We start from the raw sequence: 27,605 nt of genomic DNA on the forward strand, positions 1-27,605 counted from the left end.
CTGGAGGGCATGGCAACCCACTCCAGTATTCTTGTCTGGAGAATCCCATGGACTGAGGAGCCTGGTGGATTACAGTTCACAGGGCCACAAAGAGTCAGACACTACTAAAGCAACTGAGCACTCACGCATGGCGCTTCCCCTGGTAAAGACTCTGTCTGCCAATTCAGGAGACGCAAGAGCCATGGGTTGGGAAAATCCCCTGGAGAAGGAAATGGCAACCCACTCCGGTATTCTTGCCTGGTAAATCCCGTGGACAGAGGAGCCTGGTGGGCTACAGTCCAGACCCTACTTAGTGACTAAACAATATTGATAGTATCTACATGTCTAGAAGCTGGGGGAAAAGAACAACTGATCCACACTTATTGACTTCAGCATAGTACTAAGTTAGTTTTTCTCTTTGTAGTAGACCTCAGTCTCAACTTACCTGAAGCTTTTGTGAATCAGATAACCTGTATCCTTATACTTCTAACTGTGTATGCTAAATAAAGGATCTGTCCTTTCAATACAGAATTCAGACAAGGACCACAAAATTTTAGTTAGAAACTAAAGGTTTATTTATTTTGAAAAAGACATAAAAGACAAAAAAAGGCAAAAATAATACTGAAAACAATCATATATATCAATAACTGTGACATAAAAAATATATATACTCATATATACATATATGAAATTACATGAAGAAAATGCTTAGTAAGATGTTTGAAACCAAGAATGGACTTGAACGGATTTCTAATGAAATACAACTAAAAGTTTTACTTGGGGTGTCTAGGCAATGTTCAGCAATATTCAAGACATTATGACAACTCTTCTATATCCCAGTTGCAAAGGTCAGCAAAACAGGCTTCAAAACATGTTGTTTTAGCAGGATAGTTTTGGGTAATGATACTGTTTCCTTATGGATAACTACTTAACTCACCCACTATGTTGAGGTCTTCTTGTCTTTAAGAGTGTGCTAACTACAAGGATGAGTGAATTCCGGTGATAGAGAATGCAATAGCATAAAAATACTGAAGCATACATTTAAAGCAAAAGAGAACCTTAAGTCTGAAAATAAGCCAAGAGTAGTTTTACTCCTGATACAAATAAATACATCCTAAGACTTAGTATACCCAGTCTCTTTTGTATGCATAATAAACTCTGATATGTAAAATATCTGAGCAACTTGTGAGGTAAAACCTCTCAAAGTTTTACCATAATGTGCCTTTTTCTTTTCTTTGCTCTACTTTGCTTTTTGGCCTGTTTCTAAGGCTGCCAGTGAATACCCTCTGGAACTGCTTCATATGTCGGGTCCCCATAAACCCCTTTCCCTGCCACCCTGGTTTGATGAGATGCTCGGAGGACTCATAGGACTCAGCATATCACTGTATTCATGGCTATAATTTACTCCAGCAAAAGCATTCAAAGCAAAAGAGCAAAGCGAAAGGTGTACAGGGCAAAGTCTGGGGGGAAACCAGGCACAAACTTCCAGAGTCCTCTGCCAATAGAGTCCCACAGGATGTGCTTAATTCCTCCAGCAACTGAATTGTGACATGTGTGAAAGGTTGTCTACCATAAAACCTCATTAAAGATGCAGTGCCACAAACAAACAAAAACAAAAGATGCAGCGCCAGGGAATTCCCTGGCAGTTCAGTGATCAGGACTCCATGCTTTCACTGCCAACAGCCCGGGTTCAATACCTGGCTGGAGAACTGAGATCTCACAAGCCACACAGCAGGGCCAAAACAATACAAAACAAAGAAACAAGCTGTGCCAGGGTTGTTATTGTGGGCTATTCACATAGGTACATCCTTCCTAGCATATATGCAAATTCTAGATTCCCAGGAAGAAGGCATGTGTTAGCACAAACCACACTGTACAAACACCTTAGTCATAGCAAGCAACTCTTAACTGACGAGAGTGGAGGGAACCCTCTTGGAATCTAAGTTTCCAGATGCCAGCCAAGGTCCAACTTTACAAGCAGGCCTTTGATCTGCTGTTATTCTTCTGCACACTTAGTGACAATCCCACAGGAATAATCAACATACTTTGAGATTCTAGACTCTTCTAATTCAAAAACATGCATTTTTAAAAAACATAATAAAGTCTGCTACCTAAGATATGATTAATGCACTCATGTTAATAAACTGCCATATTTATATTTGAGCTTTACTGAAAAGTGGAATAAAAATACATGGAAAACAAAAGAAAACTCAGCTTTGTCTTAATGAACTTGGAATCTTAGTATTTCAATATAAAGAGGGCTCTTTCAGTTTGGCTAGTGGCAAAGTCTATAAATACCTGTGTTATAATTGACTAGAAATGGGCTTCACACAATTACATATAATTAAATAAAAATAAACAGTTGATAATTACTTGGCATTAATAGTTTGAACATTAACTTTAGAAGTAAGAGGTAAAGGAGGCACTATAACATCATGTTTATGAAGAGAATTTTTTTCAGCTAATATTTTGGGGATATAAGAGGAAACTTCCTTTTGTTGTTCTCGCCACTTGAGTATATTCTCTGCCAGTTCTTCTGTCTCAGTCACCAATATATCCATCTTTGCTAAAGCTGTGCTCTGTAACATATGAAAGAAGGGGAAAACAGGAGAAAAACCATGTCTATCATTAATACATCATTACTGTATCATAAGAATTATGACACCAAAAGTTAACAACTTATCTTTTCCAGCCTCTTAATACAAAGGCTCCTTAAATCTCCTACACATTCTTTTTCTTTGAGCTCAACTCTCCTTTGTCTTTACTGATCACCTTCATGTAGATGACACTCAGTTGATACTGTCAAACTAACCTTCTTAAAGTTCAGTCCTACATTTCAGTTTTCTGGAAATCTCCATCTAGATGCATATTCAGTATCTCAAACTCAATTTAACTGCAGTTCAACAAACCATGACTAAACATTTACTCTCTGTATAAGACATGTCAGAAAATAAAATTATTGGTTTCTTTAATCTCTTGATACTACTCATCCTCAAGTCCCCAAGGCTGGATGTGTCATTTGTCCAAATAGTAGCCACATGATAGAAACTTGACCTCCAGAATCTAAAATAATCAGCACAATCCTTTGTATTCAGATGCTTTAAATCTTTCATTTGAAAAACGATTTATTCTCCAAGTTTCTTGCTGTTGGTTCCTCTACCTAGTCCTCTAACCCACAGCTCATCAAATTTTAATGTGTACAGAAATCACCTGAGGAACTTGTTAAACTATAGATTCAGATACTGAAGGTCTAAGGTGAAGGAGTTCTGCATTTCTAACAAGGTTCCAGGAGATACTGATGCTATGCTCATACTTGGGAGTGACAAGGCTCAGTCTACTCTACCCAGTTGTTTTCTCCATGATTAAACTACAGTTCTGATTAAGTAAATCAACCCTCTGTGCACTACTCTAAAAACAAATGAAAAAAACATCCAACAGTTCCCCAATACTCAATGTCTAAACTTCTTAGTCTGATTTTCAAAATATTCCATGAACTAACCCTGAGCCAATCTCCCTCTCAATACCCTTAAAAATCAACTGGAGTACCATTCTTCCCTCAAATACCTATGCTCTCTAATTTTCATGTCTTGTCTCAAACTGCTTTTGGCTGAACTACTCTTTTTCACTGATTCTTCAAGATGCAGCTTGCTTCTAACTCCTATTTAAAACTTTACTGAAGTATTCCTACTTCCTATTCTAGTCCCAATCTTCTTAAAAGTGAAAGTAATCACCCCTTTTTCTGTGCTTAATAGATAGCATCTTCTTTATCATTCTCTGCTGTACTTGGAGAAAGCAATGGCACCCCACTCCAGTACTCTTGCCTGGAAAATCCCATGGACAGAGGAGCCTGGTGGGCTGCAGTCCATGGGGTTGCTAAGAGTCGGACACGACTGAGCGAGTTTACTTTCACTTTTCACTTTCATACTTTGGAGAAGGAAATGGCAACCCACTCCAGTGTTCTTGCCTGGAGAATCCCAGGGACGAGGGAGCCTGGTGGGCTGCCGTCTATGGGGTTGCACAGAGTCGGACACGACTGAAGCGACTTAGCAGCAGCAGCAGCAGCAGCTGTACTAACTGGGCAAATAATACTATAAAGTAGAAAGTATCTTATATTTTCTCTCACCAAACCTTGAGAATCTGAGGGAAGGGATTGGTCATATCTGATTAAAAAAATAATTCACTGATAATATTAGCCATCAAAAAGTTAAACAGAGAGATCACACATTTGAGATTCTAGTATAAAAGAATCAATGATAGTTAAGCAAGGTGAAAGGAGATGATGAACTACCTAAATGCTATTGGTAATACTCACCATTTTCTTTAGATCTGCATCTAAATGAGGGATATTTCTAATTGTTTCAAGATGATCTTCTAATCGCTCAATGAAAGTTACTGCCAATTCCAGCAAATGTACCATGTATCTGAAAGGAGAAAAAAAAAAGTCAACTATTTTTTTTTTCCACTTCAGATATTTTGTTTTCTTTTTTCCCTTTAATTAGAACTTTTAATATGAAATAAGAGAATTACAATCTACCCAATGAGTCATTAATAACCTTTCTGCATTAATGGAAATATCTGATAAAAAAGGTCCTTCTCTTTCATTTTAAACAGGAATTAGCTTGTCATCCAAACAGAAAAACAGAGAGAGACAACACTAATTGTGTCTAATGTTACCTAATGTTAGACAAACATGAATGTTAATAATTTTCTCACATAAGTAAAAAAATTTCTCTAGGTAAAACCTCATTCCATTTCAATCCACTTATTCTTGGTGAAGGGTGAAGACAAGGATAAATGTGCTTCACTGAAATAGCCTACACATGAAACTACTTTAAATCTTTGTATTTGCAAAATGCCTTCAGATTATTACTTAGTTCTTCTGATATTTATAATGTATAGTATACACATTAATGATATTTTACTATACTGAATATATTCACAAGCATGGGATTTGTATATCTATTATTTGACTGTAGGATAAAAGATTTGACATTTAAGAGGAAATACTGTTCCCTGGTGGTCCAGCAGTTAAGACTCTGCACTCCCCAATGCAAGGGGCCTGGGTTCCATCCCTGGTCAGGGAACTAGATCCTGCATGCCACAATTAAAGATCCTGTATGCTGTAACTAAGACCTGTCATAGCCAAATAAATAATTTTTTTAAAAAAGGAAAAATATTGGTCAGCTCAGGGTCAGTTAGTAAGACACTGGTTGGAGAAAGCAATCAGATCCCCAGATGCCTGCTTTTTCATTTTATTATTAATAACCTACACTTTCAATTTGATGCTTCCCAATCTCCTTTGAGAAAAAGAGAGCATGCCCCTTCTATGGAATGGGAAGCTAAGATAAAAACTTAAGTCATGGAGAAGGAAATGGCAACCCACTCCAGTACTCTTGCCTGGAGAATTCCATGGACAGAGGAGCCGGGCAGGCTACAGTCCATGGGATCACAAAGAGTCAGACACGACTGTGTAACTTTCAAGTAGACAACCTCTCTGTTAGGCAGATAGTTGGCAAGTTTCATTTGTTTTTTCCTCATATGTGTTTGGTATTGATTTTTGGGCTCCATAGACTCCAAGAGACACAGTCTGGGCTCTGTTAAGTTTAAATTGAAGGGGGAAGGAAACCCCCTCATCTCCCTGTGGCAGAATAAGGTAGACATAACATAACACTTTAGCAACTCTCCAAAGGAAATCTCCTTTGACCACAACCCTCTTATAACACTGAGGTACAAAACCAATTTTGCAAATCCTTGCATGGAAAAAACTAAATCACATTATCACTATCACATCCTTAAGAGAGACACAACATTATTTGTATATAATGTATGTTTGTTGGAGAGAAAAAGTAAGAGATTAAAATTTCATGTGAAATCTTAAATTCTGACTTTGAGGGGATATGATCTTGCAGATCTGTCAGGGTGGAACTTGACATAAACTAATGAATTCTGAAGTGAACTCCTGCTGTTATAATGGGATGAAAAAACACCAGTGGTCTGATAGTTGTTATAAATTTCAAAGTGTATGTAAAAACTCGGTGAAGATTAAAATATATATTTGCACACCTGGGAAAAAAAAAAAAACTTAAGTCATTTGACCAAGGCTCTGAGGCATACAATCAGCACAGGTGAGATCAGAATTGTAATTTTCCTCCTTTTAGTTGACCCTGTGTTCATCTGTCCCTGCTTAAACTCCCCCAACAGAATTTTTATATAGAGATATTAACATCATAATAAATTTACATCACAGAAAACTGTCTATACTCAATAAAAATGATTTCATCCACCTTGCTGCTGCTGCTGCTAAGTCGCTTCAGTTGTGTCCGACTCTGTGTGACCCCATAGACGGCAGCCTACCAGGCTCCACCATCCCTGGGATTCTCCAGGCAAGAAGACTGCAGTGGGTTGCCATTTCCTTCTCCAATGCATGAAAGTGGAAAGTGAAAGTGAAGTCGCTCAGTCGTGTCCGACTCTTCGCGACCCCATTGACTGCAGTCTACCAGGCTCCTCCGTCCATGGGATTTTCCAGGCAAGAGTATTGGAGTGGGGTGCCATTGCCTTACTATGGGGTGCCATCTACCTTACTATGTTATAAATCTAATTTCTTTCATTAAAGTCATTATAATTTCCAAGACACTGGGCAAAAGAAATGCCTTTCTCTTTACCATTGCTATAATTCTTTAAAAGTAAAGGGTTTTCTTTCTGGTTTAATGTATCAGCATTAATAATAGATACAATCACTCATATACTATTCAATGAATTATGCTATGAAATAATTACTAGTCTAAACAAAAACTACCCTCAGGAAACATGTAACTGTTAATGTCTACTTTGTAGTCTAACCTGTGATAAACAGCTTCAATAGGCAAGTTTCCTTGGCACATGGGTTTCAACAGTCTTTGCCTGAGGGACCGCTTTTCTTTTAGCACTGCTTCCAAATGATTATTCATGCTTTGCAGACTATGACACTTCTGAGCTACACAAACCAGAATCAGAATTTATAGTCAGCAACAGGACAAGTTTTGAAATCACTATCAACATCAAAAATCAATCCCACCATTTCTCTCCTAAATATCTCCCCTTTGCTATCTTTAATCCCCAATACTAGTTTCATTTTCAACTATTAATATTTTCTCTTACTTTTCCTACTGACTATCCAATCTAGTGCTAAATTCTTAGTGTTTTCCAATTCTACTCCTACTTTTTATAGCCAGAGCCATATTTCTCACATAGAGTCTTTGCCTCTAATATTCTATATGAACACTAAAAAGTAAACATTTGTCTTATCAGCTACTTTTATGTCAGTATTTTCCCCAGAATTCAGTTAATGGCTATCAACTGACTCTTAAATAATTATTTTTTAAAAATCTCAAACTTACAGAAGAGTTTCAAGAAAAGTTCACTGACTGAATTCCCATATACATTTCACCTAGACTCACGAACCAACATTTGGCTACATTTTTTTCTCTTTCTTTACACTCACATACATATATTTTTCATAACCAATTTGAGAGTAAGTTGCAGATGTCCTGACCTTTTACTTCTAAAACTTAAGGATGTATCTTCCCAAACAGGAACATTCTCTAATGTAACAACAAGTGTAGTTATATAAGAGAATCAAATCACTACTATTAAATTCAGATAATTTAACATTTAAATACCAATATTTAATGCAGCCTATATTTAATCACCAAATATCATAATAATAATGTCATTTATACCAAGAAAAATTTTTTTCTAATCAAATATTCAATCCATGGCTACCCTTTGCTTTAGCTATCATGTCCCTTTAGGATCCTTTCATCTGTAAGATTCTTCAGCCTTTGTCTTTTAAGCTCTACTGACTGAGGAGCTCCTTCCTCAGCCACTTTTTATGCTATTTGCAATAGCTAAGCCCACAGAAAAGCAGACTTTGTTAGCTTTGGCATAATATCTGGAAAAATTATCATAACCTTGTATCCTAGTGCTTATTTAAAGTAATCTTAAGAAAAAGTTGGCATTCTCATGATTACTCATTTAACTAAATCACTTACCCAAAAAGGAAGGATGGACAACATCTGCAGCATCTTTTTCTAGGCTTAGGAGTTCAATTTCCAGGTTTTTCTACATTAGAGACAAAAATACCACTTAGTTTACCTGAAGTAAAAGCTTAAACTTTGATTTTAAAAAAAATGACAGTCTTTAACTCAGGAATATTTAAAGGGAGCAGGAAGATGATTTGTTATGGAAGCTTTTCATTTTGGTGTTTAAGCCCTGTTGCTGCTATTGCTACTACTCATTACTACTGTGATTACTACTGTTATTAACTACTGCAAAAAAAAGCCTACACAGCTATGTGCTAGACACCATTCTACTTGCAAGAAAATTGTTGGAACCAATTAAGATGCTTTCCTTTAGTAGAAGTGGAAAGTAGAAACTCCAGCAAAATTTACCTGGTAGATTTCAGCTTGAATATCTGTGATCTGCTGTAGTCTGGAGAAGTTCACAAAGCAAGAAGTTGATTTCTTAGATATATTTAACATCTCCTATTGGTAAGTGAACAGACAAAGTAAGTAGTAGTATGTTAGAAAAAGTTTCTGTGTGCACTGGAATAGCATGCCCACATGTCTAAAATATGAGGATATGTCCAGCACTCCCCCTGAAAAATGAAGTACAGAGTAGGATAGTAGCAATGTGTATTTCCTGTTTTTAAAACCTCCACTATCACAAATCCTTTGCCCAAATATTTAAAAGATAAGAAAAACAAACAAAATCACTTTGTACTATTTCCTAAAGCATCATGCACACCAGATTGGCACTACTGATAGTTTACCAGAGAATTCTAAGGCTGAGTTTGCTAGAGAACCACTTCTACACAAATGACCAAGACCTAGTCTATTAGGCCTTGCTGATTAGAGGCTAAAATCAAACACTCTGGGCCACAGAATCATTCATCTGATTCATTAAATGACCTCTGTTGGCTACAAGTCATTCATATTGTCTCTTTCCATATTCTTCCTCTCTCAGATAAAGGAATAGTTTTGTCCAGGCATAATTATTCTTGTAAAAAGCCTACCCCCTTGCCCCACTTCCTTTGTATCCTTTCAGTCTGTTATATCACTTTTTTAAATCGCAGGTTATCATAGAATAAGAACATTATCTTTTTCATCTCTTGGCTTCATCCATAATTTTTTCTATTCTCTTTTTCTTTTCTAGAATGTTGGCACAGGAAAGAACTTCAGATACCATATAGGCCAGGGGCTGGGAAGCTACCTCCTATGAATTAAATACAGCCCATTGCCTGTTTTTGTGTAGCTTAAGGGTTAAGAATGGTTTTTATGTTTCTTAATTGTTGGAGAAAAAAAATCAAAAGAAAAATATTTTGTGACACATGGAAATTAAATGAAATTCAAATTTTAGGGTCCAAAAATAAAGTTTCACTGAAACTCAACTTCGTTCATTCATTTACTTATCTCATGTTGTTCTCATACTAAAATAGCTTAGTTTTGACCCTATGGACCTAAAAGCCTCAAATACTTACTCTACGGCCCTTCATAGCAAAAGTTGGCTGAATGATGATAATCAATTTTATAAACATTGAGTTAGACAATGGAAGATTCAAAGATGAATGAAACAAGCTCTCTGCCCTTAACAAGCTCATGATGGATGGTAAGGAAAAGGTATTCTAGACATTATAAATGCTCAGTAACTGTCAGTTAGTACTAACATATATGTGAGAAGGGGAAGATCAATCTGGAAACATAGTTTCCTACATAATCATGGGAGATCTTGATAGCTATAATAAGCCATCATAATTCAGAAAATGAGGGCAATTTAAAGTTTTCTGATGAAGTGACACAATCATATATAATACCTATTTTAGAAATGTAAATGGAGATAGTATGGAAAATAAAATTAATGGAGATGGGGAGAGGAAGGAGTGGGAAGTGTCTGCTTAATGAGTATGTGGATTCCATTGGGGATAATAAAGAAAAGTTTTAAAATAGTTTCACAACATTGTGGGGTTAAAAAACCCCAACCTACTCTAGTAATGCACCAACAATATCAAACAGACAAAAAACTAGTGAAGCTGGACTGGAGGTTGGATATTTAGACAGGTGGCTGCCACAGTATACCCGGTGAGAAGATAAGACTGGATTAGATCAGTAACAGTTAAAAAGGAAAGGGAGGGAGAGATATTAGTTCCTAAGAAGATGGCATTTGTAAGTACTAGTTGATACAGGGAGTGAGGAATAAAGTCAAGTCAGTAATGACTCCCAAGGATTCTGCTTCAGGTGACTGGACAGATAGTTATACCATTCACTGAGGTAGACAACACACGATATTTTACTGATGGCAAACCTGAGGACTGGGGAGGTTAAGTATTAGTTCAACTTTATACTGCCAATGTGTAACAGGACTGAAATGCGAATACATTCAATTTGCATTTCCATTATATTGGCCTGACTCTGCTCTCTCTTAGAAGTAAATTAAAGGTAAGAAAGTAAATTAAAACATCTCCTATTTCTCACTGTAACTTCCTCCTTCTCTGGTACCTCTCCATCCTTCCATGTTTGTACACTAATCTTGGTTGCACGTTTGCAAACTAGTAAACTCTTGGGTTCAACAACAGGGTAATGGAGCTTATCCAAAAACATGCAAGAGAAACCAGAGGGAAAACAAGAATTTTCAAGAAAAGGAGAGAGGAGAGAAAAACAGTCAAATTCCTCTAGTGAATGGAAATTCTGTTTTGAGGACTGTGACTTAGGGAACACCTTAAAAAAAAAAGCAAGGATTGGAAAATTCGAAAGTCTTTACTATTGACAACTACCATTATATATTATATGAACTTTACATGCCACTGGGCATCTGTTTAGGGTATTTCTGTTTACTCTGCTGCTAGGTACAAGAAGTTGAAATCCAGGACATTCATGTCTAGACATTCACGTAAAAATCCTGATAACACTGTGTTATCTATATATCTGTTCATGCTTGTATCTGTGAGCATCCTTTCTTTTTTTTTTAATTTATTTTATTTATTTTTATTTTATTTTTAAACTTTACACAATTCATCCTTTCTTTTTTTCTCTGTCCTTTCTTCTTCATACAGAATTCTAGCTAGGGACATTAAAAGGGAGGCAGCGTAAAAGAGAGGCTCTAAAATGGTAGCGAGGTGCGGAAGAGAGCAGTACACAGAAAATAGACTATGTGAGTATGTATGTGTAGTACTCTTCCTTTCTATTAGAAAATAGATTCTGAGGGGGTTTTTTTAGGTCCAGATCCTTATCGCACATATTGCCAGTAGAGGGAGCTCAGGTCAAGGCCCTGTGACTCAAAGTTTGCCAGAATATCTAGGATGTAAGGACTTCTGTGGTGGCTCAGATAGTAAAGAATCTACCTGCAATGTGGGAGACTGGGTTTGATCCCTGAGTCAGGAAGATCCCCTGGAGAAGGGAAAGGCTACCCACTCCAGTGTTCTTGCCTGGAGATTTCCATGGACAGAGGAGCCTCGAGGGTTACAGTCCATGGTGTTGCAAAGAGTGGGACATGACGGAGCGATTAACACTTCCACAAAGCCACTAAGAGGATATTAACAACCTCAGATATGCAGATACCACTCTAATGACAGAAAGTGAAGAGGAACCAAAGAGCCTCTTGATGAGGGTGAAAGAGGACACTGAGAAAGCTGGCTTAAAACTCAACACTCAAAAAACTAAGATCATGGCATCCAGTCCCATCACTTCATGGCAAATAGATGGGAGAAGGCTGGAAACAGTGACAGATTTTATTTTCTTGGGCTCCAAAATCAGTGTGGACGGTGACTGTAGCTATGAAGCTCCTTGGAAGGAAAGCTATGACAAAACTAGACAGAGTATGAAAAAGCAGAGACATCACTTTGCCGACAAAGGTCCGTACAGTCAAAGTTATGGTTTTTCCAGTAGTTGTGTATGGATGTAAGAGTTGGCTGAGCACCAAAGAATCCATGCTTTTGAATTACGGTGCTGGAGAAGACTCTTGAGAGTCCTTTGGACTGCAAGGAGATCAAACCAGTCAATCCTAAAGGAAATCAATCCTAAATATTCATTGGAAGGACTGATGCTGAGCTGAAGGTCCAATACTTTGGCCACCTGATGCAAAGAGCCGACTCACTGGAAAAGACCCTGATGCTGGGAAAGGCTGAAGGCAGAAGAAGAGGATGGCAGAGGATGAGATGGTTAGATAGCATCACCAATTCAATGAACATGAATTTGAGCAAACTCTGGGAGATGGTGAAGAACAGGGAAGACTGGCAGGCTGCAGTCCCTGGGGTCACAGAGTAAGAACAACAACAACAACAACAGGGCATAAGCCAAAGCAGTATCCCGTATTATCCTATAGACAATTAACCCTACCTTTCTGTCACTAAACCATTCTCCAATGGACAGATCAAAACATAACAAAGCTTCAATAAGCTGTATTTTCTAGAAGCATTGTATCATATCACATCACACAGTTTTAAGCATCACTCTTAATTTTTAATGCACATTGGATGATGTGTACTGACTGTTTAAAGGGATCGTATAATACATCATTCTGAAAGAATGATAAATCCTTATAATAAAAATAGGTTTTCATATGTACAGTTTGCTTAAAGTAGAATCATGCTACAAATCTGAGAAGTTTCCTCATTGGATCTAGCTGTGTAGTAAGATTATAAGATGGTTTTAAGGAGCTATGGATTGCCAGATCTTACCTGTAGGCAAAACAAGTATGTCTAATTAGCCTTACTTGAAGGACACAAGGAAGATCCTTCCCAAAGCAATCAGCAGCCTAACTCACCAGAGACTTATTCCCTTGGTTTATCTTCTACCAATGCATTCTAGACTGACAAATCCAAAATGTCTTATAGTATGAATTTATCAAATTACTTTGTTACAGAACTGGACTATACAAGTTGTCTGACTCTGTGACCCCAAGGACTGCAGCATGACAGGCTTCCCTGTCCTTCACTATCTCCCAGAGCCCTAGACAAGTTGGGAGGAAGAAAACACAGGAGAGAAGTGAGGAAGATGAGAATTGGGGAGTGCTGTGGTTATGTTTTGCCATTCATATCCAGGCCTTTTGGGTCTTTCTCGCCAATAACCCCCTCCGCACCCCCCAGCCCCCCGACTCCCTAGCCTGTAAAGATGCGTGCTTCCCTTGGCGCCCTCCCGGGCCCAGCGCTTCGTAAGACTTCAATATTTTACACAGTGAGCATCGTTTGGGAACGTCCGTTTTAACTATCTACCCATTATTTCCCAACCCCGCCATCCCTACAATCTCGAGGCGGCTATCACTGGATTGAAAAAAGGCGGGGAAACATTAGTTTTTATTATCGCCCACGAACTGACCTGAGATATCTCGCCTGCCAGACACCATCTACTCAGAGCCCCACTTTTGCATAACCCACAGCGGCCCAGTCACTTCTGCCAGCAAGCAGCCCTATCGGCCTCCAGCCAGCACCCTCACACCCACTCCGGCAGCCAGCACCACCACCTCACAGCCAGCTTCTGTCGCCACCGGGTACACCTCCTTAATGACGCCATCGTCGCCACGCACCTCAGTGACCAACTTCGATGTAATAAAGTGGCCCAGCAGTAGCCCAGCAGCGTTTGGCGCGGTAGCCGAGTCCCAGGGGTTCGCCGCGGCCATGGCCGTAAGCCACCTTCCCGGGTGGCGCGCAGAGTGAGTGGAACTCACCGCGCGCCTCGATGACGTCACAGGGCGTTTCCGCCCGTGCGGAAGCCTGGGCAGCGCATCCCAGTGAGCGCGGGTCCCGGGTCTTCCCTTGCCGAACCTGCCGTGAGCTGAGCTGTACGAGGCGAGTTCGGGGATCCCTGATCTTCCCTCAACTCCTAGCAGCGTCTCGCTTCGGATCAGCTGCAAAATCGGCAGGGCCTGGTGTTCTTCTCTTTCTTTCTTGCCACTCTTGAGCTGGCCTCCAAGATCCCAGGATCGGCAGGAGGTGACAGCTGGGGATTGAGACGCAGCCGGGAGGCCGACGGGGTGGCTGGGTGCCGGCTAGAACCGAGTGGTGACGGCTGCGCTTCCTTCCCGCAGGGACCTGAGCCTTGGAGTTAGGATGGGAAACAGTGCTCTCCGCGCTCATGTGGAAACCGCGCAGAAAACTGGTGTCTTTCAACTTAAGGACCGTGGGCTGACCGAGGTGAGAACTGGGAGGGATCCGACCAAGGAGTGTAAAGGGAGAGGGACGGCGGGCGGTGAAGTTAGATAAGAGATTCTCTGCTCTGAGAACCCCTTTCTTCAGTTCCCCTCAGAGTTGCAGAAGCTGACAAGCAATCTCAGGACCATCGACTTGTCCAACAACAAGATTGAGAATCTACCGCCTATGATCATAGGGAAGTTCACTCTGCTGAAGAGCCTCTCCTTGAACAATAACAAATTAAGTATGGCTTTTGCTCCTGGGAATTTTGCTAGTAATCGTCTTTAAAAAGGGTGGTTTTTCTCTTGGAATAGAGTTTGGAGTATAATGTTATTAAACTGGAATTCAAGTAAATGTATCAGAATCTAACAACAAAAAAAGGTGGGGTTTTTTGTTTGTTTGTTTTTTGGGTTTTTCTTACAAGCTTCAGGGAACTACAGACGCTGGAGAATGGCAGAATCCTCGAGGCGTTCTGTCTCTTAGAATTACATCTATAAGCCTCCTCTGGTGGAGTAATGATTGATAGGAAGTTAATTTGGACTTGAAAGGGACTGTCTTTGGAGTGTCCTGTAAACAGAGTTAATTTTGCTGCTAATTTGGAAGGGCAGATGGTATGGGAAGGAGAGGGCCTTCCAATCCCACGAAACTGATGTGGGATTGTGCAGTGGCTTCTTCACAAAAGGAGCCCATTATACACATAATGTTTTCCTGCATTTTGATGGCACCCTCACCTTCTGAAGACTATGTTGGTAAAGATGCAATACGTAAAAATGGGGCAACATGTGAAAAGCCTATGTATATTTAACACGAGGCGTAACAGACTGCCATATAGTTTTTTTTTTTTTTAAACTTCATCAAAGGTGTTTTTCAGCTGTATCAGATTCAGGTTTTTACATTTTTCTTTGCTAGCTGCTCTTCCTGATGAGTTATGCAATCTGAAGAAACTGGAGACACTAAGCCTAAACAACAATCAGTTGAGAGAGCTGCCATCTACTTTTGGGCAACTATCTGCCCTTAAGACCCTGAGCCTCTCTGGGAACCAGCTGAGAGCTCTGCCACCGCAGCTGTGTAGCCTACGGCACCTAGATGTAGTGGATCTCTCCAAGAACCAGATTCGGAGCATACCGGATACAGTCGGGGAGCTGCAGGTCATTGAACTAAACCTCAACCAGAACCAGGTCTAGAGCTTAACAATTTTTTTTCTACAGTGTGTTATGTTGATTTGCGGTCTCCTGAATAATCAATTGTTCTCTACACTATATTCATGGAGAGGGGTATCAGAGGTTAGAAGAGAGATATATTGTATGGACTGGACTAATTTCAAAGCCCAACATACCATGAAGTTAGTTGAGACACTGGATATGTTTGTTGTGTAGGTGTTCTTTGGAGGGTGAGATAGATAATGGGAGGTAATATCCAAAGTGAAACCTGTCTCAGGAACCTTAAGTTCTTCAGGTAGCCCTCAAATACCTCTGATTATCTAGCAACTATGTCAGGGAACTATCTAGGAACTATGTCAGGAAGATAGAGTGGAAAAGAGGCTTAAACTCATAAGTTCTCAGAGTTGGACATCAGGGGTTATTCACTTGTCTTTTCTTTGGCATGTCAAGTGTATCGTGCTTTTGCTGAAAAACCATCAGTGATAGATTTCTGTAGATCACTCATTTCTTTGTTGGATAGCTTTAATTGTAGTATTTGAAAGTTGTTTAACTTCAGAAGCTCTTTGGTTAACCTGTAGCTGACTGGAGAAACAATATCTCATCTAGAAATAAAGCACAAATGATGAAATATTAATCCCAGTGAGACCAGGTCATCTTTAGTTTTCTAGTCTGTGCTTCTAAATCTGCATAGTCCATTACAATAGCCAGTAGCTACATGGCCATTAAAATTCATTTAAACTTGAAAAAAATTTATTTCTTCAGCTTCACTAGCCATATTTCAATAGCTCAGTAACCATATGTGGCTAGTGGCTACCATATTGCACAGCATAGAGATGTAGGACATTCCAAAGACTGCAGTTAAGTTTTATTCGTCAAAACTATTCTAGATTGTATTGACCTTACTTTAGGATGAAATTCAGTCTTTGAGGCTGAATTTCTTATCTTTTCCTTAAAGTAGTTATTTTATGTTCTTGAGCTTTTGGGGAAAACATTCTGAATATTTGGGGAAAAAATTGGCTAAGCAAGTTGAACACCTGCTCTACATTCATATGCTCCATTAAATAAATGGTTCTCAGGTTTTAGTGTGCATTAGAATAACCTGGACAGCTGGTTAAGAGATCATGGGCCCCCATACTCATTGTTTCTGATTTTGTAGGTCTGGGCTAGGGCCTGAGAATTTGAGTTTTAACGAGGTCCCAGTGAAGGTCTGAGATGATTACTAGGCTGAGTAAATATAACTAGGTGACTTGGCACATTTAAAGGGCTGAAGAGGTGAATAAGTCAAAGATAACTGCTTCGTATTGCACTCAAGAGCTAAAAGAAGAGTGGTGCTCTTGGGAATGGGCACGATGGTGAAGCATCCAAAGTATTGAAAATCAGAGACACAGGAGAGGAAATAGAGGTGAGCAGAAATGAATGTAGATACATAGTTTAACAGAAGGGATAGCTTTAAGAATGAACAGGCTTTCCTAGGAGAAAGTTTAGAAAAATCAAATATTAAGTACTAGGGACTGCTGCTTGAAAAATGCCCATAGAAACAAGAAGGGAAGCCAAAAATCAGGAATAATTCAAAAAATAGGAGGAAAAAAACAAACCACAACACTTAGTATGTATAAGAGGGAGTTTCAAGGAAAGGATTGACAGCACAGTCAAATGCAACAGGGAATGAGGTCAATGAATCCTTGACTTTGGCAGAAAAGTGGTTGGCATCTACGTACACATAAAAGATTGGCAGTAAATTTACCAAAATGTTTACAGTGATGGGTTACAGGTAGCTGTTTTCTTTAAACTCGTGATTCTCGAATTTTGTATAATTAACAGTGCTTTTATTATCAGAGTTTTGTTTCCAAAAAGCCACTTGTGTGTTGTGTTAGTCACTCAGTCATGTCCAACTCTTTGTGACCCCATGGACTGGGGCCCACCAGGCTTCTCTGTCTATGGGATTTTCCAGGCAAGAATACAGGAGTGGGTTGCCATTTCCTTCTCCAAAAAAAGCCACTGGTGACCTTCAAAAGTTTTTCCCCAAAAAAACTGGAGGAGTAGTAACAGAAGCTGGGTAACACAAGAGGCTTCTGGAATGAGTGGGTAGTGAGAAAATGGGGGTGGTAAAAGAAAGAACTAGGACAAATAGTCAAGTAAAGATTTTTGTTTTAATTTAGTAAAAAATAATCACTATAGTACTTGTACTTTTTCTTATTATCCTTTTTAAAAAACTGTTGTTCAATAGATATCTCAGATCTCAGTGAAGATATCTTCTTGTCCTCGTCTTAAAGTTCTTCGTCTGGAGGAGAACTGTCTTGAGCTCAGTATGCTTCCACAGAGCATCCTCAGTGATTCACAGATCTGTCTGCTTGCTGTGGAAGGCAACCTTTTTGAAATTAAGAAACTTCGAGAACTGGAAGGCTATGATAAGGTATGTATTATTGTACTTCTGTATTTCTAGTTCCTGTTCCAGAGAAGAGAAAGGTGAAGTAACCCACATGAATGTTTACAGATACAGGATGTATGTACAGTATAATCCTGTTTATGTCAATAGGATTTGTTCCCAATATGGAGTTGGGTTCTGAGAATCAGCCAAATGGTATTGTGCCAAGATGATATTTTTCTTTTCTCTAAACAGCTTATTGTAAACCATCTTTATCTTTTGATAGGTTTCCTACTAGGATATAAGGAGGAAAAAACTCCACAAAACCATGTGCTTTAAATCTCCATCTAGAATAAGTAGATTTTGTAGGAAATGAAGAACCATAAAAACCTAAAGGAAGAAGAATCATCAAGTCCTAAATAACCATTAAAAAAAAAATCCTAAATAACCAATAAGTTAATTACCTTCTCAGGCATAGTAACACATAATTCTTTCATGATTTTTAGTACATGGAGAGGTTCACAGCCACTAAGAAGAAATTTGCATGATGTCCTCCAGGAGCATGGGAACTATAGAGTACACTGACTTGGAACCTGTTGCAATCTGGCTGACTGAAAGGCTCCTGTTGTTGTCAAGGGTGTCTGCTGTAAGAAGATGATACTCCAGGAGGTCACATTTCATGCAGTGATCGTTTTCCTTTCCAGGGCTCATCTTAAATAAGCTAAAAGGAATCAAGAGACAGGAAGCGTCCTCCATTCTGAGTCATGGATAGGGCAAAGGACAATGTTGATTTTCAAAACCATCACTACTTTGGCTTTAAGAAACCCAGTAGCTAGTTGCTATGTACACAGTGAGGGGATGCTGCCTGGTACCAGAATAGCTCCACACAACAGCTTGAAATTTCATGTGTTTCAATGTGTGAGCTTTCATAAAATCAGTTGCCATTCCACCTCTGTGTTAACACTTCATGTTTTTATGAAATTCAGGTAATTCGTGAGAGGCCACTATGGTTAATCTGAGGATTTATGATTTTATTCCAGTCCCTCCAAGTATTTATTCTTAGAATTTAGGATGTATGTAAATATATGACTCTTTTGATTAACAGTGTACTTTGCCAGAGAAACAACACAACACTAAGAGGTGTTCTGCAAGGCTGCAGTAGCAATTTTTTTTTTTAACTATTGCAGGTGCCTTATTGAGAAGAGCTAAAACTATATGCAAAACTTGTAAGATACAAGGGTTTTAATAATCAAGTTTTTCTTGAAGTTTTATTAGAAATAATGTCTTATTTCTGGTAATCTTTTTGTATTTATAACTATTAATAATCAAATTACCTATCAAAAAACTACTGCTACATTTTACAACTTATGTTTATCAACTTTATTCTCTGAATAAGAGAATATACTAAATAAAGATTTTTTTAATAACTATGGCTGGAAGAAAGGTTAATCCTTTAAAGGGAGAAGACAGGGGAACTTTAACCTGTAAATGGCCTTTTGAAAATAACTAATTAATGGGACTTTCCTGGGAGTCCAATGGTGAAAGACTCTGTGCTTCCACTGCAGGAAGCATGGGTTCGATACTGGTCAGGGAACTAGGAACCCACATGCCACACAGTGCAGCCAAAAAGTAAAAGCAAAAAAGTAAACTGATTAGGGAGAAATATTTCATCTTCTTGTTCAGGTTGCAAGAGTACTGAAATGCTTTCATGTGACTGATAAATATTTTTGTGGTACTGGAACCATGCTTATTAAGAGAAACTAAAGGTATAAAAGTAAATAATTTCAGACTGCTACTGATGTGAACATTTAGAAAGCTTCCACTGTTTTCTGAAGTTGTGTCTCAGCCAAGGGGCTGTTATTTCCATGTATTGTTAGTTCTCATTTTACAAACCTAGTTTAACCATTAAGTCAAGAGATCACAAGAACCTAGTGTTTATATGGGAAAGTCTCTGTAATCTTAAATCTGGTCTAGGGGTTCTCTTTTTCCCATGTCATTCTCTGTTTCTCAACTAGGGGAGGGATGGGGGTGCCAGTTTATCATCATTAATTTTTGTTTTTTATAAACTTTCATGCTTAATCTTACTGATCTACTGAACATTTCTCTAAATATTTTATCAGTACTTATCTAATAAATCAGAACTTATAAATTAAACAACTTAAATGTCTCCAGACATTTAATTATTAATGGGGTCCCCTTATGACTGCTTTTACAACCTGGACCCAGCCAGATAGTCTCTCTTCACCCTCATTTGCCTGCCCAGTCTTACCAGGTTATTCTCATTAAACCCACAGTGCAGTGTCTCTCTCCTTTGTCTTTACTTGTTTGCGCAGTCAGGAATGCCCTCTCTTATTAACATGTTCCTTCTCTATGTCTAAGCCCCCTCCTTAGAAGTCTAAGCCGAATTAACTGCTCCATCTGTTATGGTAGCACTTCTCAGATTCTATACTCATCTGTCTCTTGCTAGATTGGGCTACTTGAGGGCAAGGACTAAATGTAGTATACCTAAAGATATAGTACACAAGTATTTAGACTTAAATATAAGTTAATAAAGTAGGCTGACTTATGGTCTGGAGGCTGGGATTCTAGTGGCCACCAGTTCTAAGTCACTCAAGTTCTTTTAGAGCTCAGTTAGAAGTCAGTGTAGTATACTGAGTAAGAACATGAGCCTCAGAGTCAGAAAGATTCTGCTTTGAATCCAAAGTCCATCATTTACATGCTTTATGAATTTGAGCAATTTACTCTTATTTGTAATATGGGAAATACCTCCTACCTCTCAGGTGTGTTATAAGGACTTGATGAAAAGATACATAAAAGCATTTAGCATAGTGTCTATTGACAGAGTAAGCATTCAATGAATGCTTTTTATTTCAAGTGCAAAAAGGAAACAGAAAGCTTGGAGCAAACTATGTTAGAATGAAAAACAAATGAGTAGAGAAAAAGGAACTTGATTATCAGTCTGAGAACTATAAATATGATTAGAAATGTAATTGAAATAACTTAGAATTTTAGTAAGAGAGGTTATTCCCTTTAAATGTTAAAGAACTGCATTTAATGAAACTAATTCTGAGCGCAATTGAGTATCAGATGTCTGGGAAGCAGAAGTTAAAATTATGGGGAGATTCATAATCCATACATGACATGAAAAGATCTAGAGTTGAAATGTGGTAACAAAGAATGAATTAAAAGTGTGAAGGAAGAAAAAAAACAGGCACAACTATAGGGGATAAAGATCACTGTCATTAGAAGACTAGAAACCTGAAGAGGGAGCTAACCATTAAACAAAAAATTAAGTTCACTGGAGGATACTGTTTAACTCCTTCATTATGGGTCAGTTTTATGCTCAAGGTCACAAAACTAGTAAATGAACCAAACTCGAACCCGGATGGTCAGACTCCAGAGCTTGTGCTAACCATCTCAGTTACTGCCTTTCAAAAGTAATAGAAACAATTTTCCAGACAATATTACAGGAGAAAACTTTAGGTCAACAGCTTCTATTCCTAGTGTATTATGAGCCTAATTTCTAGGTTCTCATTCCTTTCTTCTCAGTAGCAGAAGCTTTGGAAAAGTATGTCATCTTGGATCCACGGATGGGCTTTCAAGACCCATTTATTCCTGATTCACATGTGTATGCTTGTGTGTCTATTTCTCTGGAGAGACAGGCTGTGTTATCTTTCATCAAATTCACAAAGAGGTCCTTGACCTAAAAAGAGCTCCACAATAGATAGAACAGCAGCTATCAGCAGTCTAATGAAATAAGCTCTTACATATGTTGGGCACTGCTCTAAGTGCTTTACATGCATTACACACTGAGTCTTCCCAGCAATGCTATGAGGTAGAAATCATTAATCCCTCCTTACACACAAGGAGACGGAGGCACAGAAATGGTTTTACAGTCACTCAGCCAGCAAGTGGCAGAGCTACAGGATAAATCCAGACAATCTGGAGCCTTAGCTTACACTTCTAACCAATTATATACTGTTGGAACAGCATATTGGTATCTTCAGAACAATTTCCTTTGGCTGTAATAGCATTAAAAAAAAATTTTAATGCTTTTAGGAAGGGCATTTATGTAAAGAACAGCCTACAGTGTTTTATACCTTCTTACTTTACACATTTACTACCACTTGCCAAACTATTCCTTTCAGCATGTGGCATTTCTGAAGGCCTAATTAACATCTCACTTTAAATATTTTCCTTTCAGCCTTTGAAAGTTTCCCATGTTAACTATCTCCTCCAAGAAGTAGGCTGTGGTATTCACCCACAAACACTTTCAGTCGCTTGTATATTTAAGATCAGATGAATAAAAGACTAGTAATGATTAAAATGAATCTCATGACAAATCACAGATGCAAAAGTCCTATATTTCCAGTAAGCGTAGGAAGGGTGCTCAAGTCAGCTCTTTGTTGCAGTGCCATTTGATTTATGGACCTTTGCTTTATTCAGTTTCTCAAATTAAAGCTGACAAAATTACTGCTTCCCATCCCCCCAAAGCAGTCACAGAAGTATATTACCTATTTGAAAAAACAATTCCATTAGTTACAAAATTTATCTGAAGGATCAAACAGTAGTTATTTGTCAAACTTATCGACATTAATAGCCTTGAAGTGTGCAGAAGCTAGTTTTTAAATAAAGGTGACAAATACCGGTAAGATGCTTATAACACTTATAAACAAATGTGATTCTGGAAGTTGAGTACAAGAGAATGATAGTGCAATCATCAATAAGTAAACCAAAGGCATAATCTTCTAAACCATTTAGTTAAACAATAAATTCTAGTTTTAAAAAAGTTTAAAACTACATAAAACTCAAAGCAATCTAACTATTTTCTACCTGAGATCAAAATAAGTTTTTTCTCCTATCTAAACATAATTTGTGGCATTGAGGTAAATCTGAATTCACGTGATACACTTTGTCAAACTTTTCCAAAAAATTTTAAGCCCTGCTGTAGAGAGAAATTCTCATGTTATACATTCATATTTACATATTTTTTCCTCAAAGACTAATGACAAATTTATGAGGTTAATAGGCCTGTAATGGGACCGTGATACTATTAATAATATGAAAATAAAGCTACTCATTTATACCATGTGTTCCTATATGTGCAATATGAAATGGATCATAGAATCTATGTACAAAGGTGAATCACCAAGAGTTCAGAAATTAAGCTTACTTTAAAAAAGCTCAGTCTGCTTGCTCTTTTTTGGAGCAGAGGTTGCAAAGTTGCGATGCATAACAAAAACATTGTGTACCCAGGCTCCAAAACCAAGCACTGGCCTAAACTGGCAATAACTGCAACTTAAAATAAAAATTAAACCCTACTAGATATTCACTGTGGTTACACCACTTTTGGCTTTAGGGTCTGTAGGTTTTACTGAGGTAACAACCTCTTATCTCATGCCTCCCCTCCTGTGCTTGCCCCCACTGCCTCCAGCTTCCTTTCACGTGGCTATCTTTGGCAATGCTTCCATATTTTGAAAGCAGAAGAACCTGCTAAAGTAAATGGAGAGGATGAAAAATAAAACTATAAAAAATGCATGAAAATCAACCTAATTGTATGGACTGAGAAAGAAAATGCTAGAAGGAAGACTAAGAATACCCTCAAGGGAAAATGAGAAAATTAAAAAAAAAAAATTGGGGGACTGTTACTCCTAGATCTTCTTCCACATCTCCTGATTAGAAGAGTGTGGAACCAAGATTTCAAACTCTGGAAAGGTGATGACTTTGAAGGAGGAGCTAGGGAAGTAAATAAATGATAAAGTACAGCAGTAGCTTTAGCTGTCAATGAGTTTCTTTGCTCTGGCATTGGCATTGTCAATACGATCTTTGTTGGTGTCAGCCTGGAAAAAAAGAAAAAGATACCAGCATTACTTGACAAGGTTAAGTTGTCCTAATAGGCATTAAATTTCATACACTGAGAGTAACTGACATACTGAGAAAATTCAGGAAGTAGTCAAAGTCACATTACAAAACTCATTTTGGGCAAGAAGTGACAGAATATCAAATGCATTTGAAAAAATGTGGGTGTATAAACACGACAAAGATATAACAGAAGAATGTGTTAATATTTCGTGAGTTCTGTAACATCTTTTTTCACAGTTTAACGTGTCTGAAACTAGGATGCATCTTACAGTCAATTGCATTTAGATGCAATGAAAATATAAGAATGCTCTTCTCTGCTATAGATCTGGATCCTGTGGCAGTCCCCTGAGCCGAACCATAGAAATCTCACCTGGAGTTACCCTAGATCTAAACCAGAGACTGAAATAATTTACCCCAAGATCTCTGGAACAGATGTCCTGCCATCCACATCAATCTGTAAATGAAAATGATGGGTAATATGTAGCCTACACCCACATAACAGCATGGAAAATATCTGATGAACTACTCTTTGCCCAAGTGAAATCCATCATAGATTATTCAACAGAGAAACCCCAATCTTTAAAGTATACTGAGATTTTAATGAAGTAACAAGAATGGCTTTTAGTTGTGACACTACCAAACACTGAACATGGTTTAATTTCAGCATCTTTTAGATCATATGAAGTGAAAAATAGCAACGACACTTTTTTTACTATTCACAGGACTCTCTCTTGTTTTTATGTGTCCACCCTACAAGAACCATTCTGCAGAACTGATTGTTACCTACTGACTCATGAGATGAGGATTCAGGAGTTTACTAATTTGTTATTAGCTAACACAATAGAATTCCAAAAGCTAACCTGCTCATTCAGGGGAAAGACAGCAAACAAAAAACCCTGACAGCTCACAGGAAGGTTAGAAGAGATTTTGAGTTTCATGGGTGAAATTTTGTTATTATTTTTAAACCAGTTGATCCCAAGGTCTTGGTTTCAAAATGAACCAATAATAAAGTTATTTTAGCTGCTGTATATCAACAGAACTACTTAGCTCAGGCAAAATAAAAATTTTAACAGAAAATAAAATGAACCAACTAAGTAAGAGATAGGAGGACCTGACTGTTATTTTTCTACATGTTAGAAACTCATCAAAACTGTAAGGCCTGTGAGGACAGAATCTTATCCCTGTTGTTCTTCCTGAGAGTACACAGCACAGATTTCTATTACTGAACACTGTGCTGGATGTCATTCGGCACAAAGGCAGTGTACATTCTGCCATTTTCCTGTGGCAGTAAGAAGCTCTTACCTTTTCTGTGATCCGTTCTATTTGTCGGTTTTGAGCTTCAATCTCATTGCCCATGTCCAGAGCCATGTTTTTTAGGTTTCCTAGGATACTGCCCACTTGAGTCAGGTTCTCTTCCATTTCATCTTCCCTGGCATCATTTGTTATACTATTACAAAAAGACACTTAATTCAGTACTTTTGGGTGAATTATACACGGACTGAGTCTGGGTTTAGTTTTTGTAAAAATAAGCAAATTGACATCAGCAACTGTTAGACCCAAACAGATGCAGGTTACCATTCTTGGGAAACATTCTATAGTGAAAATGGAAAGGCTGATTCCAGAGATAACAATGTCTTAAAGCCATGTAAGAGAAGATGAAGAAATGACTTTAGAATAGAGGTTTTTCATAGTGTAATTCCCAGCATAACCTGGGAACTTGTTAGACATGAAAATATGCCAATTCTTTGACTACTCCAGATCTCCTGAAGGGACTCCAGCAGTCTGTTTCACTAAACCTCCCAGGTGATTCTGATATACACTTAAGTCTAAAGAACCACTGCTCTAAAAATAGGGTTGCAAAATTCTGGCCCAAAGTCAAATGTGGCCCATTACCTGATTTTACCCTACAACAGAATTGAGTATTTATGACTCAGACTCTATGGCCTGGAAAACCTGAAATATTTACTATCTGACCCTTTACAGGGATATCCTTACCCTTTACAGGGATATCCTTACAGGGATCTGGCCAACTCCTACTCTAAATGATACATTTTAAATCACATCTTATTTACAGAAATAAAACATGACTACTTGAATAATTTTTAAAGTACTTTATAAAGAAAAGTTAATCCATCATTTAAGGTCAATAATCCCAGTCACCATTTTGTCAGAAGGCAAATTTTTAAATGGAATAAGGGAATTCTCTGATGGTCCAGTGGTTAGAGCTCAATGATTCCACTGCAGGGGGCCCAGGTTCAATCCCTGGTTGGGGAACTAAGATCCCACATGCTTTGCAGCCAAAAAAAAAAAAAAAAAAAGACCATGAAAAAAACCAACTATCCCCCCCCTCAAAAAAAAGAATAAATGCTGTTTCTAATTGATAAGTTACAGTTCATGGATAAATGCACCCAACCTCCAGAGAGAGACATTCCTTTAGGAAAAGGGTAAAAATATTGGGAAGAGCTAGCATACCGTTTAATGTATCCCCCGCTGGCTGCTCCTGCAGTCGCTTGTTGAGGCTGACCATTTGTCACTCGGCCTGGCTGCTTAGATACTATATTGCTAGGAGAGTTGTCTCCACCATCACCCCATGTTGCCTTATAGGCTTTACTAGACTCAAAGTTCTTTGTCCTATGTCAGGAGTGTAGAGATATCAAGAAGGAAAGGGAGAAATGTCATCATAAGTGCTTATTACCTTGGGGATGCCGTAGCACCCTTAGCATAAAAGCTACATGCAGCTAGATATAGATTATCTATACCATGCTCCATCACAATCTAGGGTAGAAAAAAGATGAACTGTGTAACCCCACCAACATTAAAAATAAATTTTTGAAGGTTAAACTACTTTTACCAACTCTTCACTGAGCAGTTATTAAGTAGCAAAATATAATTATTTGATTCTTCAGGTTCCCCTAGCCTCTGACACTCTCCAGAAAAAAGGTTAAAGGACACTAGAAAAAAATTAGGAAAAGTGTTCTGGGATGCCTTAAGGGTTTCTTAGAAGCATCTCAGAGGTTGATGAGGGATGAAAGAGAGAGAATAGGCAGTACTTAGACCTCAGCTGCCCACTTACTTAGACTGTAGTAGTTCCACCTGACCCATTTTTTAAATTTAGAATTGTTAACTTTAATTGTTAACATTCAATTCTTTAAAAAAAAAGTTTTCTTAACAAACATCATGAAGAAAGGCACGAATTATTTCCAAATTGAACAGATAATGAATAACTTGGCCACACTGTTACCAGTCACAATTGTCTCCTTTGGTTTAGGGCTTTTTCATTTAAGGGTTTACATATCCACTTTAATAAAAAATGATCCTAGATCCAAACCTCTTAAAAGTAAAAGTATATGCTTTAGATTAACTGATATAACCAAATTAAAATAATTTAAATTATTTTAAAAATTAGCCAAAGTCAGAATTTTACCATGGAATTTGCTACTTAAATTGGTATAAATGGCAAGAAAAGGAACCTGGTAAAATGACTTTTAAGTGGCTATTACAAAAAACACAAAACCTTTTTTTTACTGATTACTTGGCTAGGTAAAGTTTCCATTCACACAATTTTAGTTTCTTCTTTTCTATAAACAAAAAGTAGTATATGGATATGTTGGTTTCTGAATTATTCCATGATACATTAATGAGGAACTTTTGAAATTGCAAAAACAGAGATTTTAGCAAAGTAGTGGGTCTTTCCTTAATAGTATCATGTGAGGATTCATTTTTGGCAAACAAAGAACTGGATCTTAGACCTTAATCATCAGTGCTAAAGAAAGGGTACTATATGTTTAATTAATCAATTTATTTGGTTATTAATAAGCCATGTTAAATCCTTTCTGGAACAAGGGGGGATACAAATTATTTAAATGAATATTTATATATAATTTCTGTTCAGTAGAAAACCCATTTACATGTATTCTTTGTTAACAAGATACATGTTATCTAAATTCTCAGGCAAAATTCTAAAGCAGCGTAATAGTAACTAAGCAAAATAAACAGGATATAAGTTTATCAGAAAGTTAACCAGAAACATTAATAGAAATAACATAAGTAGGACTCTTACTAGGATATCAGATTGTAAAAC

General features: G+C 37.9%; 3 protein-coding genes across 9 annotated transcripts in view; 1 reads left to right on the forward strand and 2 right to left on the reverse strand.

Moving 5' to 3' along the window:
* Nucleotides 1-1,228: 1,228 nt before the first annotated feature.
* On the reverse strand, nucleotides 1,229-13,665 carry HAUS2 (HAUS augmin like complex subunit 2). Of its 3 annotated transcripts, XM_006066193.3 has the most exons (6): nucleotides 13,534-13,665; nucleotides 8,409-8,501; nucleotides 8,010-8,079; nucleotides 6,820-6,952; nucleotides 4,292-4,400; nucleotides 1,229-2,558 (listed from the first exon to the last, which is right to left on the reverse strand). In XM_006066193.3, exons 1-6 carry the CDS (start codon nucleotides 13,624-13,626, stop codon nucleotides 2,349-2,351), a joined length of 708 nt encoding a protein of 235 aa, XP_006066255.2. In that variant the 5' UTR covers nucleotides 13,627-13,665; the 3' UTR covers nucleotides 1,229-2,348. The 3 variants fall into 3 exon arrangements, with proteins under 3 accessions (XP_006066255.2, XP_044781097.1, XP_025151631.1); XM_044925162.1 differs by lacking the exon at nucleotides 8,409-8,501 and having other exon boundaries at nucleotides 13,534-13,658; XM_025295846.2 differs by lacking the exons at nucleotides 6,820-6,952; nucleotides 13,534-13,665 and having other exon boundaries at nucleotides 8,409-8,474.
* On the forward strand, nucleotides 13,648-19,089 carry LRRC57 (leucine rich repeat containing 57). 3 transcript variants are annotated; one of them, XM_025295845.2, is made up of 6 exons: nucleotides 13,648-13,795; nucleotides 14,035-14,140; nucleotides 14,243-14,381; nucleotides 15,047-15,285; nucleotides 17,525-17,710; nucleotides 18,169-19,089. In XM_025295845.2, exons 1-6 carry the CDS (start codon nucleotides 13,686-13,688, stop codon nucleotides 18,208-18,210), a joined length of 822 nt encoding a protein of 273 aa, XP_025151630.1. In that variant the 5' UTR covers nucleotides 13,648-13,685; the 3' UTR covers nucleotides 18,211-19,089. The 3 variants fall into 3 exon arrangements, with proteins under 3 accessions (XP_025151630.1, XP_006066254.2, XP_006066252.1); XM_006066192.3 differs by having other exon boundaries at nucleotides 13,649-13,795; nucleotides 15,047-15,315; XM_006066190.3 differs by lacking the exon at nucleotides 13,648-13,795 and adding an exon at nucleotides 13,799-13,939 and having other exon boundaries at nucleotides 15,047-15,315.
* Nucleotides 19,090-22,005: 2,916 nt separating this feature from the next.
* SNAP23 (synaptosome associated protein 23) overlaps nucleotides 22,006-27,605 on the reverse strand; it is a 40,326-nt gene continuing 34,726 nt past the window's right edge. For all 3 annotated transcript variants that reach the window (XM_006066189.3, XM_006066186.3, XM_025295847.2), the window contains 3 exons: nucleotides 25,997-26,155; nucleotides 24,827-24,971; nucleotides 22,006-23,502 (listed from right to left, as the gene is read on the reverse strand). In XM_006066189.3, coding sequence (XP_006066251.1) covers nucleotides 23,437-23,502; nucleotides 24,827-24,971; nucleotides 25,997-26,155 — 370 coding nt within the window. In that variant the 3' untranslated portion in view covers nucleotides 22,006-23,436. The remainder of the gene's footprint in view (nucleotides 23,503-24,826; nucleotides 24,972-25,996; nucleotides 26,156-27,605) is intronic.

The sequence above is a fragment of the Bubalus bubalis genome, chromosome 11 (assembly GCF_019923935.1).
Source record: "Bubalus bubalis isolate 160015118507 breed Murrah chromosome 11, NDDB_SH_1, whole genome shotgun sequence".
Lineage (NCBI taxonomy): Eukaryota > Metazoa > Chordata > Mammalia > Artiodactyla > Bovidae > Bubalus > Bubalus bubalis.